Source organism: Motacilla alba, chromosome 4, assembly GCF_015832195.1.
Source record: "Motacilla alba alba isolate MOTALB_02 chromosome 4, Motacilla_alba_V1.0_pri, whole genome shotgun sequence".
NCBI classification, from domain to species: Eukaryota; Metazoa; Chordata; class Aves; order Passeriformes; family Motacillidae; genus Motacilla; species Motacilla alba.
The window spans coordinates 13,117,561-13,135,318 of NC_052019.1; the positions used below are offsets into that span (position 1 = coordinate 13,117,561).

General features: G+C 41.8%; 1 protein-coding gene across 4 annotated transcripts in view; it reads right to left on the reverse strand.

The window, feature by feature from the left end:
- SLC2A9 (solute carrier family 2 member 9) overlaps positions 1-17,758 on the reverse strand; it is a 99,616-nt gene that overhangs the window by 69,280 nt on the left and 12,578 nt on the right. For 2 of the 4 annotated variants that reach the window (XM_038135664.1, XM_038135663.1), the window contains exons 2-5: positions 16,295-16,382; positions 11,848-11,933; positions 6,510-6,608; positions 1,482-1,642 (exon numbers count right to left, since the gene is read on the reverse strand). In XM_038135664.1, coding sequence (XP_037991592.1) covers positions 1,482-1,642; positions 6,510-6,608; positions 11,848-11,910 — 323 coding nt within the window. In that variant the 5' untranslated portion in view covers positions 11,911-11,933; positions 16,295-16,382. Of the gene's footprint in view, positions 1-1,481; positions 1,643-6,509; positions 6,609-10,205; positions 10,398-11,847; positions 11,934-16,294; positions 16,628-17,758 lie in introns of those variants that run through there. The other 2 variants (XM_038135661.1, XM_038135660.1) reach the window with 2 other exon arrangements.

Here is a 17,758-nt window from a genome sequence, read left to right on the forward strand (position 1 = left end):
TCTTTTAAAGTCATACATTATTTCTGACTAGTGCTTTTAATCCCCCTTAGCTCATTATTCTGTGTCAGTGTAAATGGAGCTCAGCTTCATCATAGATACAACCCTCCAACCTACACTTGAGCAATTTAACAGCAAAGTATTTTATTGTTCTGTCAACATTTCACTGTGTGCTCCTCAATTACCATAATGACATGTCAGTCTGGGTTCCTAGACCAGACAAACACTCTGCAGTGTGAGCAGCAAACTCAAGAACCACTCTTTGGTGAGGAGCCTTTATTCACACAGCCCCTTCACATCTCTGCTCCAGCACTCATCCACTGTATCTGTAACAGAGCTGTTCTCATGGCTTAATGGAGATAAGCATAATAAACAGGGGCAGAGTCTGCAAGAGTAAAGGTCTGCCCTAGAAACCTGACTAGCTCCAGTGGAAGTGTATCTATGACAGAGATCAGCCACCATCTTAACAATTTTAACAATTTAACAATTTTAACAAACCTGCGCACAAAGCTGTTCTACTCTTCACTGAAAATTCTAGCCTTCTGTGAACCCATTTTTACTTCCCTTTATTTTAGTAAAGACTCAACAATTTTCTGAGAATTAATCAGCCTGAGTCAGGCACAGTTTCATATTTCTAACAAGTATGTTAAAGCCAAATGTATGATTTGGCAGAAGAAATTGAAAACCTAAAAAAAATAGACAATGTAACTATGGAAAATATTTAAAAACTGAAAATCAAGTGCTGAAGTGACAAAATAAATTCATGAAGAATGGGTACCACCTAAGAATACTGACTTGCTGTAAGCATGAAATGGAGGAACCTGAAAAAACACTCTTTGAGGTGAAATATGACATATGGACAGGTTGGGAGAATGAAAAATAGACTAGGAAAATACAATCTAATGGAAATAGTCAAAATGTAAAACAGGAAAGCAAGAACACTGGAAGTTTACACTCATATTTAAACCTCCATGATGATGTTCTCCTGTGATTTAACTGACTAAAAGAAATCAAATAATATTGGATTTACAATGAGGAAATTTACTCCTTTTTCAATCCTTGTGTCAACTCAAAATACAGTTTGGAGAACTGGACTATGATGAAGGATTGAAAAAGGAGTAAATTTTTATTACCATATGACAGCAAATGCTGTTAAGAAGCAAAGGAGATATGTTGATAGCTTTGTTTGTTTACAGTAAGATACCCAGTAAACTCATGAAATAAGATTCTGCCAGTCCTTTGTGAAATCATTTCTATTTTATGGTATTTTCCTTTGGCATACTTGACAAGTCACACTCCTTGACATCTCAACCCACTGCCCATTCAGAGCTTCTGGGCTTCTGTGACTCAAATGATGCACAGTAAGTTTTCAGAATTTAAAGATTTGTTTTGTTTTGGTTTTTTTTTTTTAATAAAAGTAAAACCTTCTAGACAGACTAAGTGAGAAACTACTTTTGAAAATGCAAGTTTTCCAAAACACTTACCTTCCAAAAAACTTCACTATTGGGGTCACAATAATGGCACCCACAAGGCCACCGATGGCAAAAATGGAAACGGTTATGGACCAGAGGAGTGTCAGCGTGCCTTCATCCACTGAGAAGCCATATCTCCTCTCCCAAGTTTCATTGTAAAACTTCTTGATATACTGAAAGAAAATAAATAATAATAAAAATATGTGCAAAAAAAAAAAATCACACTTTAGGAATACAACTGAGAGAAACAGAATTAAAAACCCAAAAAAACCTGCAGTAGCTTTCTTGCAAGAATCACTCTTGCTATTCTGTCTCCCTCCTCCAAAAAATGGGGCCCTATTTACTGATAAAACTGTAATAAAACAAACGGAATCAGTCCAAGCACATCTAACTACATGGCAGTGCCAAACCCGATGGGGGAAAAACTCCGCAGGGTAGACAAGAATGTCCAGGATGAGATCACTCTTTAGCCTTTAACATGCCAAAGTTTAGGCTCTTCCTCTGCTTTCCTCACATGAGCACAACTACAGGTGTTTGAAGAATGCCTTCTAGAAACTTCCCTTCCCTGATGTTTAATTAGATTAAATTCTTCATCTTTTTAAAAGGCAAAGATGTCATAGCTCCAGGACAGCGTTTTAACACAGTCTCTGTTTGCCTGCAGAGACATCTCCTATTTACTTTCTTTTTAGCCCGCTTCCTTGTTTTTATGCTGCTCCTGTTTCAAAACCAAGGAAATGCCACTGTGGTGCCTGATGCTCTGGCCAGGATAAAGTAGCAGGAAGTTGCAGTCACTACAGAAGGGCACAACACGCTTGGGAAAAGTTCTCAAGCTCTACAGTATCAAAAGTTTAATATTGTATATTTAATTACTTCTTCCCAGTTTCTTCTCAGCATAATAAGCCATAACATTTTCCCTGTACAAACTAGGAATTTCAAACTTTGCCTAAAGTCTGGCCTTGGACCCATGAAATATTCTATTTGAGGGCTTTTAGCAAACCAAAACCATCACCTCTCCATCTACAAAATACCTAAGAAAGGTAAAGGTAGGATATATAATTTCTTGTCTTCCATCTATCAAATTTCTAGTAAACTTCTTGTGCCCTGAATTAAAAGAACAGGGTTATTTCTCCCATCGTATCTTGAATGTTTCTAAAAAGACAGGGAAAAAAACATTTTAAAATAATTTTTAAAATAAAAATGAAAAAGACAAGCAATTTTGGTTCTTGAATCATTTAGAAGTCTCACAGTAAGATTCCAAATGAATCTGCCATTAAATCAAGTCAGAACATCTTAGTTCTTTAACACCAATATTCAGATTATATTTAGATTCAGACATCTTCTTGTCTATTTGAAATTTATTTCTGATAGTAATGATTACTAAGAGAAAACATTTTTAGAACACTATTAGTATTTCTTGTTAATGATAATGGCTAAAAATAGTATGTAAATTACTCTCCCTTTGTGTTATGACTAATTTTCTCAGCATAGTTTAGTTATTTACAAGGAGACATCAAATAACTGCAAATATTCAAGAAAAGAAAGTACAAACTAAAACACTCTCTAGTAACAGATAGATGGATGTTCTGACACGTACTAGCACCTCTCTCTGGACTCCCATTGCCAACAATGGGAAGCTAATAAAACACAGAAATTTTCAGAAGATGCACATGAAACAAAACAAACCTGGTAGAACAAATCCACTGGATTTGAATCCATGAAATTCTGTGTAAAAGCTCCCTTGGGATTTTTGATCAGGTGTCTCAATAACACTAAAAGCATAAACCTGTATACAAAATTTTTAGCCTTTAAACAAAGCCTACAAAAAATGGTGGCTGACTGATATCAGTGTCTTATTTTCTCAACTGCTTCAGTTCAGTTCTCAAGTGTTGGGATGAGAACGAGAAGAGGAATATAAGGAATATATAAAGTTTTATATATATAAATCTAATGGATATATTTTAAAAACAAGAGAAATGTTTTCCTTGCCTTCCCCGTAGTTACAGAGGTCATACACACACAGTGACAACTACTGAACCAGCTGTCACAGCAGGCTGTATGTTTGTGCCATAGGAACGCAGGGCTGCAGCCTCCTGCAGGAAGAGGGCAAGGGCTGCAGAGCAGAAAGTAGCAGGGACTTTGCTTCCCTCACAGAGCACAAAGCACATCATTGTTTCACAGGCATTGCCACAATCAGTCCATTAAATGAACTGTAGAAATCCAGCTCAGAAAAAGACAGCTTCATCTTGTATTCAATTAAAGCTTTTGTTTTCCTATTGCCAAATGCTCCCATATGTTTTTAATAAATTCTGGTAACTCTTTGAACAAGCCCATGGAAACTTGTAATTCTGGGTTTCTCAGGGAATCATACCTGTGATGGGCCATGCTCTTTCCCACAGAACTACAGGGAACTGAGTGGGAAGCAATCTCAGCTCTGAACAGAGTATGTGCAGCTTATTTCCCCCTTGCAACAATCAGAAGGTTAGACTAACTCTGCCTCATGAGATGACCTGAAATAAAGCCCACCAGTAAGAACTGTAGGAGAATTCCCCTGTGGTTTGATGAGCTGACACAATTTGTGGCACTGAAAGAAAATGGACACAAGAATTTACATATAGTTCTTCAACACTTCAGTCTTAAGTTAACTGCCTTCACTCCATCAGCTCCTGCTGACATCCTGCTGACATGCTCAGTTCAAGAATCCTGGAAACATTCTGTGTTTTAGTCAGCTGTCCTAATCAAGCCTTTCTTCACTACTTCTCAAAGGGTTATCAGTCCTCCTCTAAGGCTGGAGGACTTCAGTGTAAGAGGAATTGTACTGAAGTAAACGGGGCAGAACATACACAGTATCCTATGAAGAGAAGGACAATCTGACAACATCAGCTGTAAGCTGCATGTTACCACAAGAAATTATTCTTCCTACCAAGTTTATAAAAGAAACAGCTTAAAAGTTGTAGGAATTACTGCACTCCCAGTATAACCTCCTACAACGCTGTTTTTATCTACAGCTACAAGATGCTCAGCTTTGGTGTTTCTCAGTCATCTCACATCAGTATTCCCAAAGGGTAGGGTCACATTGCAGCAGACTGATTTAGTCACATACAGGAGAAAACAGATGGGGCAAAGTTTCCTTTTGTTGTGCTGCAAGAAGCACAGCTTTGATATGGCTCACTGTCGCCCACCATGGCTGTGACCTCAGCCTTTGCTCCTCCCTTCAACCTGCAGCTCCAGGGACAGGGACAGGAAAGTGGTCAGTTGCAGGCAAATGGATGACACACATTAATCCTGGAGCTGGAGAGAGGGCCAGAGGACAGAGTGGTATTTTCTTCTTGAACTACCCAGCTTCCTTGTCAGTAGGACTACTCCTTAGCCCTAGCTAATGTACAGGTTAGCATGAATAAGAGACTTATGAAGTTCTCAATCAAACACTGAACACCAAGGGAGATTTCATGCATATCTGTAATGGTACAATCAAAGCCTTCAGCATAGTGCCCAGTTTCAGTACTAAAGATTTCAAACAAAACCAGACAATCCTGCAAGTGTTATGAAGCACAAGACCTGGAATTTAACATTTGTCACAGGGCTGCGTCTTCAACCTCCCCACCCACACCACTGTAATAAATTGCATGATTCAAAGAGAACTTTCTGAGTGCTGCCAAGGAGCACATCCCATCATCCTTTCTATCCCTTACTTATGCAGAAAGTGACAGAAAGCTCTGACTACCAGCACAGTCCATTTTTTAAATGGTACTTAAAAGTTTAGAAATTGGCTCATTCTCACTGGTCTGTTGACAGCCCCAAGGCTGACACCCCCAAGCCCCAGTGCAAGAAGGATTTTTTTATCAGGACAATCAATACCATTGCTCACGGAATTACAGCTTCTTGCTGAGTTTTTTTCTAAGCTGTGTTTATGCTCTGATGACTGCAAGGTGAAGTGATGACTGGACATGTCATGCTAACATCCAATTTATCCAGCCTTGAATAACCAGTATATAAGGCACAGGAACTTGAAAAAAAACTCCCAGAAGTTATGAAGCAAGCAATTAAAGATTTCTATAGGCTGAGTCTCTTCCTACTCCTTTGGGTCAACAGCTTACCAAATAAAATCCACATATAGAACATAAATTTTTAAAAATGCTCCTTTTGTTTTTTGCATAAATATTGAATCCAGTTTTAACATGAAAAACCTGTTTAGGTGGAAATCTAGCAACATATTTTATTAGGAATTTTTCATAAAAGAAGGAGCTTAGCTTTGGAAAAGAACTAATTTGAGATGGATTTTCTACATTTAATTCCCAATATTTACTAGCTACTTTTCAAAATAGTGTTGCTTGCCACTCCACTGAATTGCTTCCTGCTGTGCTTGCCTGAATTGAGGGTCTCTAGACAGCCAGTGTAAAAACAAAGTGTTCAGATTTCCATTTGTAATAACTGATATTTTAATGAAATCCCCACGAATTTTGTATACTGATTTTACAGTGCTCTATTCATCAACTGTATCCCACATGTTGCAGCCAATAGATGAAGAAGTTTAGAATTCAGAACCAAACAAGAAAAAAAAAAAACAACAAAACACAGAAGAGGAGGCCCATTATTTAAGAGGAAACCAGAGGCATTATTTACAATATCAGTACTGTGGGAATGAAATGTTGTGCAACCCTCTAAAATTGGATGATGTGAACAGAAATTGCTGAACATGTGCACGCAGCCACTGAATACTCACCAGTCAGATATTACAAATACTTTACCACATAAAAGTGTGCAAGAAGAGTCATAATGAGCCTGGACCTGGAAGTGTGAGCAGCAAACCATGTGCACCCATTCACCTCAACAGCAGCATTTAGCTCTGACACTTACTGAATTTATGTGAAAACCTCATGGGAAGCAGAAAGAAAGTTTTGGGCAAAGGAACGTTACCATTTGAGATTTAATCCCCTTCTACTATGTAATCAGGAGGGCTATAAAGGCCGGATGCTGAGGAAAGAATAGTTGGACAAGGCTGCCCTCTACTGATATTAAATTCCACTTTAGTCAGTCACTTACCCCTGCGGGAGCGTTCACCACCGACAGATTGTAACCGTAAAGAAAAGACGATCCAAAAGCACCGATTAAGGAGGCTACAATAAGACTCCCAGACCAATTCTGCAAAACAAAGAAAAGATGCAGCCATTGCTAATACACTCAAAATTAACGTACCTCAGGTTTTAAGCACTCCTTAGCTATCTTGCATAGCTCCTGCAGGCAGATGTCCTTGCTGCAGAATAATAGCCTAAAACACTTCCCCCTGCTTATTCTGAGAAACATTACATTTGAAGTGACAGCATGTCACTTAACATCTATGGAGGCATAAGTGAACATTTGAACTTCTTTCAACCTCACAGAGTTCTGCTGCAAGGATTCTAGCAGCTCCCGCACCAAAAAGTAAAATGCTGGGGAAGCATAATCTCAGCAAAGGAAGCTGTTGACAGTGTATCACTAACACAGTGAAGTAAGATATAGCATATATGTGATACAACAGATCTGCGGGTAGATCTGACTTGGCTGAAAACACATGAGATGGTGAGCACACCACACCCCCCCCGCCCCCCACCAAAAGGATTAATGAAATTGTGACCAAAATCATTAAAATGGTGCCTACAAACTAGGTTTTGCAATCTGTATGCAAATTTCCAACAGTAACTTGTTGCCACACACACTCTCCAGTGCCCTTTTGGACAGTGGCACACCTGTACTTCTCCCTCCTCAGGGTTCCTCCCCTCATCCACCTCACATTCTTTTTAGCCCAAATCTGCAATTTCTGCTTCCACATCAGCTATTGAATAAAAGGTAGAACTGCTTTGATTTGAGATATTTTGCATTCCTTTCCAACTTCCCCAGTATTACTTTCTGCCATTCACTTCTCCTGCTGGATGACAGAGTATGGCAGAAGAGACCATTCCCAGACATTTCCAAAAGACATTGAAGGTAATGTTTGGGTGGCTGGTCAATTGTAAATGTCATTGTGTAGATAATGAAAGACAACTCTGAATGTATTAAACTGGATGTCTTTTTAATGTGTTTTCAATCAAAAAAACCCAGCTATGATAAGAATGCAGAATTTCAGGCACAGTTCACTGCTATTTATGCCCAGCCTCCTCACTCACTGAAGCCTCAATCCTTTCAAAAGGAGGAAGATCTGCTTAAGCAGACCTAAGAAACTCAGCTTCAGTTACATCACTCATCACACCACAACAGATTAATGAGTGAATACATTCTGTCACTGCACAAAGTCGTGTGTTCACTTTGGAAAGTGCAGGTCCTGAGCACGAAGGAGGTTTGTGCAGCTGGCTCATGGCACAGCTGCAGTGACAGTGGACTGGAACCAGCTCCGCCAGCCTTGTGGGCACAGCAGGGCAGGTGAACACGCCATGGCTATGGGCATGTACCAGAGCTTCTGTGCCACACTATTGTCACAGGCTCTGTCACCTGTGGAGAAGGGATGAGATACCCAGGTGCCAGGGTGAGGAGCACAGTGTACAACCCAGCACATGTGGGGTCTGCCCCATTCGTAGCTGCCAACTCTGAGCTTTCAAAGTGCACCCTGCAGGACAGCTGAGTGTTTTTAACTTCTTCCACATGATGTGGGAACCTTTTAAGAGATTACACAGTTCATTAACCAGCCTGCTTTTGGTCAGGTCAGGAGGAAGTGTGCAGGGGGCGAAAAGCCTTGTGTACGAAATATATCCCGTTGAGATCATTACATAAGCCAAACACAATTTATTGTTATTATCCAGCTTCTTAAAATGAGCCTGCCACACACACACACAGAGTTTGCACCATTACTTTGTTAACAAAATGTAGAAACTTGACCTAAGGCTTTATTTAACTTCTGATGATAACACCTCATATTGAGTGCTTATTATTTCTCTGCTATGCACAAACATTCCCGGTCTTAGAAGAAATTGCTACTACTCTGAATGAATGATGCTAGGAAAAATACTTCTGGTGGTCTACCAGGCTGCTCTCAAAGGGTTCATAAACAATGAGTTCCCAAGTGTTATGCAGCAATCTTGATGCAATATTTCTAGAAGGCTCTACTTCAACAACATTAGACACATCAGAAAAATCCTACAGTCAAAATTATTTGGAACATATAGCCTAATGGTTATTAAAAACATCAATGAATGCACAAAAATTTCAGTACAGGCAAATTATATGCACGTGAGGCTAAGTGGAAGATACTGCAGGGCAAATCACAGAAGTGCTTAGAAAATCTTGCACTGCGATAATTTGGTTTAGAAACTTATTCAATACCGCGGAGTTTTTAAGTATACAGGCTGCTGCAGAAAACTTCAGACTCACTCAATTCAGAGGTTTTGGAACTTGGAACACCAACTTCTCCATGGCCTGTCTCCCCATTCACTATTTTAAATATTTGCTCAGGTTTCAGCAACACCAGATAAAGACAAAAGCACAATGAAGCAAGAATGAAAAAAAAATCATCAAACTGTTGCTCAAAAAAAATTTACCCTGTGGCAACATTAGTAAAAGGACAGGAAAGATAAACATAACCCCCAGTGTCTTTTAAAATGGCCAGGAAACAAGAAGGCAACCACGCCTCCTTCACAGGTGTTCCTTGGCTTCACGGCCATACGTGCGCTCATGCGCCGCTGTTGCCAGCCCAGGGGCAGGAACGTGTCACCATCACCACAGCAATAAGTGCTCAGTCAGGAAAGCTGCATGTCAGCTCACAGCAAAGACCTGCAGATAGCCGAGGACTGCTTACTTGTGAAAGCCCACATTTTCGGTCTAATCACAGATCCGAGGGCACTGTAGTCTACAGATGTTTTCCTCAACTCCTGTCCTTGTTCAGTATGGAGCAAAATATTTGTGCTGGCTACCACGAGTCTCAATTTGTCTTTTCTTTTTTTTTTTTTTTTAATTTACTGCATGGCAGTTTTCAGTTTTCAAAACACAGTTTAGAGTATTGTACTTTGGTTAGTTATAGCCCCCTCCTCAGAATAAAATTAAGCACAATTGTTAGTGGTAAACATTGCATGCATGCATAAGATAGTTTAGAATTTTTTAATAGATATTGTTAATTGCCACAGAAAAGCTGGACTCTGGAGCACCATACTGGGGAGACCCAGGTCCGGCGCGGGCCAGGCGCTCCCGGCAGGTGCCCGCGGTCCCGGCGCCCTCCGGCAGCTCTGCCTCGGGGCTGCGGGCGATGAATGGAAACATCCGTCCCTCTCTCCCTGGCTCTGCCCTTGCCCTGACAGCTTGCCAACAGGTTGGTCCTGGGCAGCAGCGAGGAAGCAGCAGCAGCGCCCTCGCCTCGCTCAGCCCTCGCCAGCTGCGGCAGCGGCTGCGCCCCCGGCCCGGCACACACCGGCCCCGCGCTGACCCCCGCGCATCCCCGGGACCCGGCTCGGCGGCTGCGGTGTTTTCAGCTCTGCCCGCCGCCGGCCTCCCTGCACCGGCACCAACAACTTCCCGAGCGGGGAAGGGCTGCGCGACCTGAGCTCCGCCTGGCTGTAGGGGAAGCCCCGGGCTGTTCCTCCGGCTCCCGCAGCCTCCGTGCACCACCCTCCCCACCCCGCCAGAGAGGATCGGAATCACCCCCTCTCCCGTTAATCCTCCCCGAGGCGTGAGCATCGCAGGCCGAGCTTCCCCGCCCGCCCCGCCGGGTTCGCTCCCGCTCCGCGGTGAGGGCTGCGGGCATTCCCGCAGCACGGGAAGCTGCCCCGCAGTACTTACTCTCCGGCGGGCGCGGCCGTCGCCCCCCGCTCGCCGCTTCACCAGCGTGTCCGCCTCGGGCTGCGCCGCTCCGTCCATGCCGCCGCCGCACGGGCGCAACGGCCGCGCATCGCCGGGGGCAGCGGGGCGCGGCCGCGGGGGGCGGCGGCGGCGGGGGGGCGCGCCGGGCGCTCGGGGGCGTCGGGGCCGCGCCGGCACTGCCCCAGCCCCTGTCCCTGCCCCTGTCCCTGCCCCTGTCCCTGCCCCAGCGCCTGTCCCTGCCCCTGTCCCTGTCCCTGTCCCTGCCCCTGTCCCTGCCCCAGCGCCTGTCCCTGCCCCTGTCCCTGCCCCTGTCCCTGTCCCTGCCCCTGTCCCTGCCCCGGCCGCGGGAGGACGCGGCTCTCGGGAGCGGACAGAGCCGGTGCCCGGGGCTGCGGGCAGGACCCGAGCGATGGGGAACACGAGTTCACTTCTGTGCGTGCTCGCACATAACTTAGGAGAATGTGCCCGCCCGCCGCCGTGCCTGGGGCTGCCCGACAGGCCCCGTCCCTCGGCGGGGTTTTACCCAGCAGAGCAGATAGGGCAGGGAATGTCACGACCAGTGTCTATCGCGGCCCCGCCGCCGAGTGGCAGCGGGACTGGGGGACCCCGGCTTGCAGGGGCCCTGCCGCGGTCCCGACTGGAGATCCGGGAAGCCTTTCTGTGAGCAAGACTCTAGCCTAAGGTGGGGAAGACTTCCGTGTTGCCGAGGCTGGAAGGTGAAGGTACCACAAGCCTTGTAGCCAATTAAGATGTTAAGTATGTTTCCACAGCCTTGGGAGGTTTAGATCTGACACACCACACTACTGCTGTGTTAAGGATGGGGATTAGACATGCCACCTGGGGAAGATAAAAGCTTTCGGCTATTATATTTGAAGGTACTTGCAAACACGGAATTTTGAACTGCTGAGAGTTAAATGACACTTTCTAGTTGGCAATGATGAGTATTAAGTGCATCTGGGAATTGTCCCCAAGTGACTGTAGCTGATACTGGTGTAAATCTGAGCTGTTTTCACTTCTGATACGTTACATACCTCAGAACTATTTTAGAGCTCTCAGAGACATAGTAAGTAATGCCACTGAGCAATGCAGGCTGGGAAACAGTTTATGATGCAGGAACTTCGAGATGTCATGGGCTCAGATCAAGATGACTGGTGTTTGAATCGAAAGCCAGAGGATACTCATGTGTGTGTACAATTATTGTACATTTGATAGAAGATCTGGACAACATTTATCATCCCTTTGAATTGTTTTAAGAGTCAAAAAAAGAGTCAAGTTAGGAGAATCAAGCCCCCGGAATATATAGAGTGTATTTGAGATGAATCAGACACCTGTGTTTTGTTTTGTTTCATGTTAAATCGGTGCAATTAGTTCAACTCATACTCAAATACAAATACCATGGCTACATGTGATTAATATGTACATAATTTTTCACCTTAACACACTCACAGTTTTTGACCCTTTCCAATTACTGTTGGTTAGTTACAGAAACTAAACATATGCTACTCCAAAAATGAGTAAGTATTTGTATAGGTTCCAAATCATCATTTTATAATTATTTTCTACCACCAGTCTCCAAATAGCAAACAAATGCCTTGACAGAAGATTTGATGAATTCACTCACCACTTTTTTCTTTACTGCATTATTTTCTTTCGTCATGCCGTTGCTTTGCTGTTTGTTCACCATTCTGTTACCTTGTGAAATAATAGCTGAGGAAGAAAAGAAGGAAAGTTGTGCTACTGTTCAGCAGGGAAAAAAGATACAGGCTCTTTAGTAGATACGCTGTCACTATTAGAGTAGGAACATCAGACCCACTGCAACTACAAAAGTAGTTTAGTCAGTCAGGTGGAACTACATTACTATGGCTGGGTTGCAGCCAGGGCATTTGGATTAATTGTTAGTGTGATTCTGACGATTATTAGACCTATACTATCTAGGTCATTGCACATTTGCAAAGGAGGAGTCCATTTATTTACTGTTCTGTCAAGCAAATTCTTGCTTGTACGTCATCATGTGTACTTAAATAATGTTAAAGGGCATTTTAATCTTAATTTATGAAGAAATTAAACTGGTTTCAGAGACAATCTGACATTTACATGGTGCTTCATTGTATGATCTTGGGCAGTCGGCCAGTTTGTTCAGTTAATTTTGAACATGGATTACTGCGTTATTCTGCTTCAACATCTTGAGATGATAATGCATTTCAAGACTTTTGCTTACATGGCCATTATGGTAATGATAGATCCAGTCCTGAATAAAAGGTGTATTGTATGGTAATGATAGATCCAGTCCTGAATACAGTTGTCCCAGATGGGAGTCTACCAGACAGTAGCCATGAGACATGGGGAGTAACAGGCAGTTTGGTGAAGCAGCACACTGGGTTGTTGAGGCCATCACACTTACAAGAGGGTTTTAGGATGAAATCACTTCTATGAGACATTTGCATCACTGAGGCCATTATATCAGATGGTTCCAAGCAACCAGTCTGAGCTTTTAAGTAAGAGAATCCAGAGAGGTAACAACATCCTTGAAGCACTAAAGCCAGAAAAGTTACCTTCTTCCCTCTCTTCCTACCAGTGCAGTCAGTACTAACAACCTGCAAATAACCTCCTTTTCCTCTGCTTCCAGGGGCCTTAGTCAATTCCTGCTAAATTGTTCTTCAAAAAAGGCTTTCATAGAAATGTATTTCACTTTATAGGAGAGAGCCTTAATCTCATCAAACAGTTCTCCTGTCCCATGTCACATTTAACAAGTATATGAAAAATAATGTCATGACCTGTTCACTGAAGCTCCCACATCCCAAACAGATTTCATATATGGATAATTTAGATAATTAAATTAATGAAGGTTCTGACAGAGCACAAACAAGGCATCACCAAACTGGAATTTAAGAGCTGACAAGATAAAGAGTATATGGGTCATAGCACTGAAACAGAAACAACAAAGTTGGAAACAATCTGCTAAACATCTAAGGAGACATAATCTCACGGCTAAGCCACTAGCAGGATAACTTATGTCTGCCTTCCCTCACTGAACTTATTTTTATGTGGCTGAATTTTTTTCAGAACACCTTTAAATCATTTTAAGACATGTCTGTTGTGTCTGGAAAGTTTAATTGCTAGCAATGCACCATCAGTGTAAGTGTTAAGATTGAGCTATCCTTCCTATATTACAGGTAACCCTCTTTTACTCTTTTGAGACATCAACTTGACTGTAGCAAAAGGAACATTACCATATCCAGAACAGACATTCTAGTTGATGCAAAAAATAAGAAATCTGGACTGGGGATGGAGTAGAAATCACTGTATGGCTTTGTCAATGTTAATTTTGCATCTTACTGACTTCTGTCAGGAGAGAGACATGATTACAGGGAAGCAGAGACATGATTACAGCAAGCAGAAACCTGATCTTCAGACTGCAGAGTTTGACAAAATCTAAGGAAGTGATGATCCACTTAGGGGAATAAAAAGCTCATATTTGCTCTGATGCTGCTGTTTATCACTCACTGAAAAATTTTAGTAGATAATGTGGAAAAGTATTCCTTCCCTCTGAAGTTCATATTGCTAGTACCAGGTAAAGTTGCTAAAGTTGTTGAACCAAAGATATTCATTCAATATTTTTTCCTTTGTCACAATAGATTAGATTTTTCTGTTCCATAGCTTGTACAGTTAGCCAGGAGCTGACTCACAAATCAGGAAAGGCTCATTTATGTCAGGCCCAGGGCATCTTCCATTTCAGCTACACTTTGCTTATCTATTTATCCAACAGTTTATTCGGTGATGTATGGGTTGAGTTCACTGGTAGGACATGGAATCCAGCTGAGTCCTATGAATTGTTAGCTTTGGCAAGGAAGGCTCAGCAGCTCACAAAAAAGGAACATTATGACTGGCACAGCAAACTGACTTGGGAGAGGTATGAATAAACCAACTGTAATCCAGGTTTAATTCTGAACTTCGATTGAACATTCAACTTTCACTTACTGACTGCGAGTCAGGAAAAATAAAAGCTGTTGGAAAGCTGTTCAGAAAAGGCAAATATGCAAAGAGAGCAGTTCAGGTGAACTAAGATTCTAAACAACCATGTTTGCTAAGTTAGATGATGAAATCACAAGGAGATGACCACCTCAGAAAAACTGAGTTAAAGGACACAGATGCTAAAAAACCAACAAGACCAAGCCAGACAAAGAAGGGTATAAAACGTGGACTGGATCAATTATTGTTGTCCAGGCTGAGCACAAGGCTCAGTAGCCATTGAGCCATTTGCCATCTTCATCAGATGAGCTTGGACTAACACCAAGGCCCTGGTCATCCCACCCACTGCAAAACACAAACAAGCTGCAGGCAGTTTATCTGTCATATAAAAGATTCTCCTGTCACAAATTCCTCATGATGAGCATGCACAGCTTCCCTATCTGCCTCCCAAGTACCAAACTCCATAGAAAATAATGTCTGTGTCAACATTGCACTACTATGGGCAGGAGAAATGTGGAAGAGCAGCCTCCAGCTGACAAAACTCACTTGTAATTATAAACTAGTATGACCTCTCAGGGATGGAAAGGGCTTTATACCTCTCAGGACACATCTCTCTCAACTGCAGCACAGAATATTATCCTTTCTTTTAAAAGCAGGAAAAAGAAGCACCAAGAGAGACAGCACCACCGAAAGGTGTGAATGGCAAAGCTTTGGAAAACACTGGTGTAAAAATAACCCAAACAGACTCAGTAAATCTTATTGTCCATGATAGCTAATAATTTTTGCCTTTGGGAGGGAGGCAAAATTGCCCAACTTAATTACTTTGGTTTGCTATGCTTTGTACTGGAAATAAGTCCATGTTTCAAAATACCTTCCCCCCCCCCCCTTTTTTTTTTTTTTTGTTTCAGCTCTAAAACTCTGGCAAAAGAGCATGGAGGAGAAACGTTTTGCATCTCACTCTTATTCCATAGCTTGTGCGCTGCTATCTTTTTTCTACTCAGCTAGAGCAGAAGTTTTCTGTTGCTGACTGCTTGTGCCTTTCAAAAATTGAGCTGTTCTTGCAGTGTAAGGCATGCAAGCTGAGGACTTGCCTGTGCTTCAAGACAGATGTCTCTGCCCCTAGTTTGTGGTGTGCACTACAATGAATGTGCTTCTCTCCCTGGTACCATAAAGTGCACATACACACACTCAGATAGAAGAAATCCACCACTGATTAATTAAAAGATTGATTAATTAGAGCATCCAATGTGAAAAACCCATTCTAAGTGTGTCTCCAAAGCAGTAACAATCTGTACATTAGATCCTGGTAAGTGACATAACTATCTGGTTATGTAAATAGGTACAATGGAACTTCATTAAAAACTGAAGGGATTATTTTCTTCTCAAGCAGTTTTGTTAATCTAGATCTATTCTGTCTCTAGTGAGACTGTACAAGTCAATGTTTCCTATACTGCTTATGAAAAATGTCTGGGAGTCCCAATATTAAAATACCATTGATGGAATCAGATGGGGTATGACTTTAATTAGACACAGGGCATTCCTATGGTACTGAACTATTTAGAAAAAGTTATTCTCAAATACTGTGGACACCCCGGCTCCCAGAAATACGTCTCATAAGTAATTAGTTAACATAGTGGTAAAAACCACGTATGTCTTTTTTTCCTCTACCTGTTGTATCCATCCTAAAGTGCCTTTGCAAAATGATGAATGATTATATTTGCATTTCAATATTTCATACAAGTCACAATCTGACCTCTTATACTTAGAAGTGGAAAGACTGAGTTTCTATCTCAAAGTGAAGTGTTCTGTTGTGGGTTGTTGTTGCGTTTTGGTGGATTTTCTTCTAAAAAAATCTGGTTAAAATTAAAGCTATTTTCCATAGAAATGTGTTACACTAGGATAGGAAGACAGATTTCAGAGTTAATGACTAGTTACATAGAAGCTGAGTATTTGGCTAGCACAGGAAATTATTTGTATATAAATTTCAAAACATTGGTTTACACCAAGATAAATCTATTCTTCCCTCTCCAAGTCAACCCCTTGAGAACATTGTCAAATTTGCTGCAAAGTGCCAAGTCCAACTTTTAGATGCTACTCACCACTGATCTGAAGTGCTTTTCTCTTCCAGTGAAGTTCAGTGCAGTTCAGAAGCAGCCCTCCTCAGAATGGCTGCTGACAACTTCTCCTCTAAAATCGGAGTTAAATGTAAAGCCAGATTTAACTCTTTTATACCATTTCAGAAGTAATAAATAATTAACAGTAAAAACAAAGACTAGTATGACGCTTCAGCTGGAATTCATGCAATGTCTCTTTTTTGCCCAATAGAAAACAAACTGCCTTGTATGGCTGTGACACCCTACAAGAAGTCTTTGTTTCAGATACCACTAACTGTGAAAAAAGCTTTGCTTCCCGAATTTGAACCATTAGATATTTGAAATGCAAGTGCCTAAGGCTAGGACCTGCATTCTTATACTTTTACCTGATTACAAGTGACTACACTGAGGAACACCCACAGCATTCCACATGCTGTAAATAGCTTTTAACAGTGGCCAGTAGCTCAGCATGTGAGATGCTGTGTGGTATTTGTGAGGATTTGCCCCTTTGCAAGATGATAGAAGTCTGGCACAGTACAGTACAGAACATACTGTACACTAATTAGCCTCTCAGTAGTCAATAAAAAAGATTTACCCTGTCTGCTGTTCTGGCTTTGTGCCATATCCTTTTGTGCCAAAGGTGCTCCATATCAGCATTAGTTTAAAAATTGAACAAAATATGGATCAGGACAAGGGTGTAGCAGTTTTGACATTGTTATAAATTCCTTACATCCCAAAGCTAAGAGAGATAAGAACACTCCATTGTAAAAAGGTGCCATCTGGCACCTTTGGCTTTTCCCTGATCCTACACCTATTGCTCTCTTGGAAAATTCAAGGTATGTTACATCAGTCTCATCAGCATTTTTTTAAGGACCTGATAGGTAATTTAGTTGTATTATTCCTAAATTTGCAGATGTTAAGGTATCCAAGATATGTTAGGTAGAGAAGCAGCTGTACAGAGGTGAGTTGGCTGAAACTGTAAACTTTGAAGTAATTTGAAGTAACCTTGTTCTTTTGGGGAAAGTGGGATTATTGAGCATGTGGTACTTGGTTTGTATTTCAAGTTGTGATTGTTCTGGCAGCTCGTACGGATCACCTCTGACCCTGTTACATAAACCTTGCTGAGGTTCTCAAAAGATATTAGCATCAGATTTTCTGCAGGTTAACATAGGCATCCTCCTCCAGTTGCAAGATGCTAATCAAAGAAAACACCCCTTTTGAGCAGCAGGAAAGAAATTCTCCTTAAGATCCCCTAGCATATTTTATGTAAAAGTGTCTTTAGACTTGGAATCCAATATCTTACAATTAACAGGAAGTACAGTCTTGTATTTTAGCTCTATGTAACATGGTGGCTAAAAGAAAATAGGAGATGCATTCTCTGGAGTAAGAATGAGGCAGCAGACAGGTGAATTTCAAACAAATCTTATGTCTCAGCTACAAGTGAGAGATGATACCTTCCAGATTTGTATA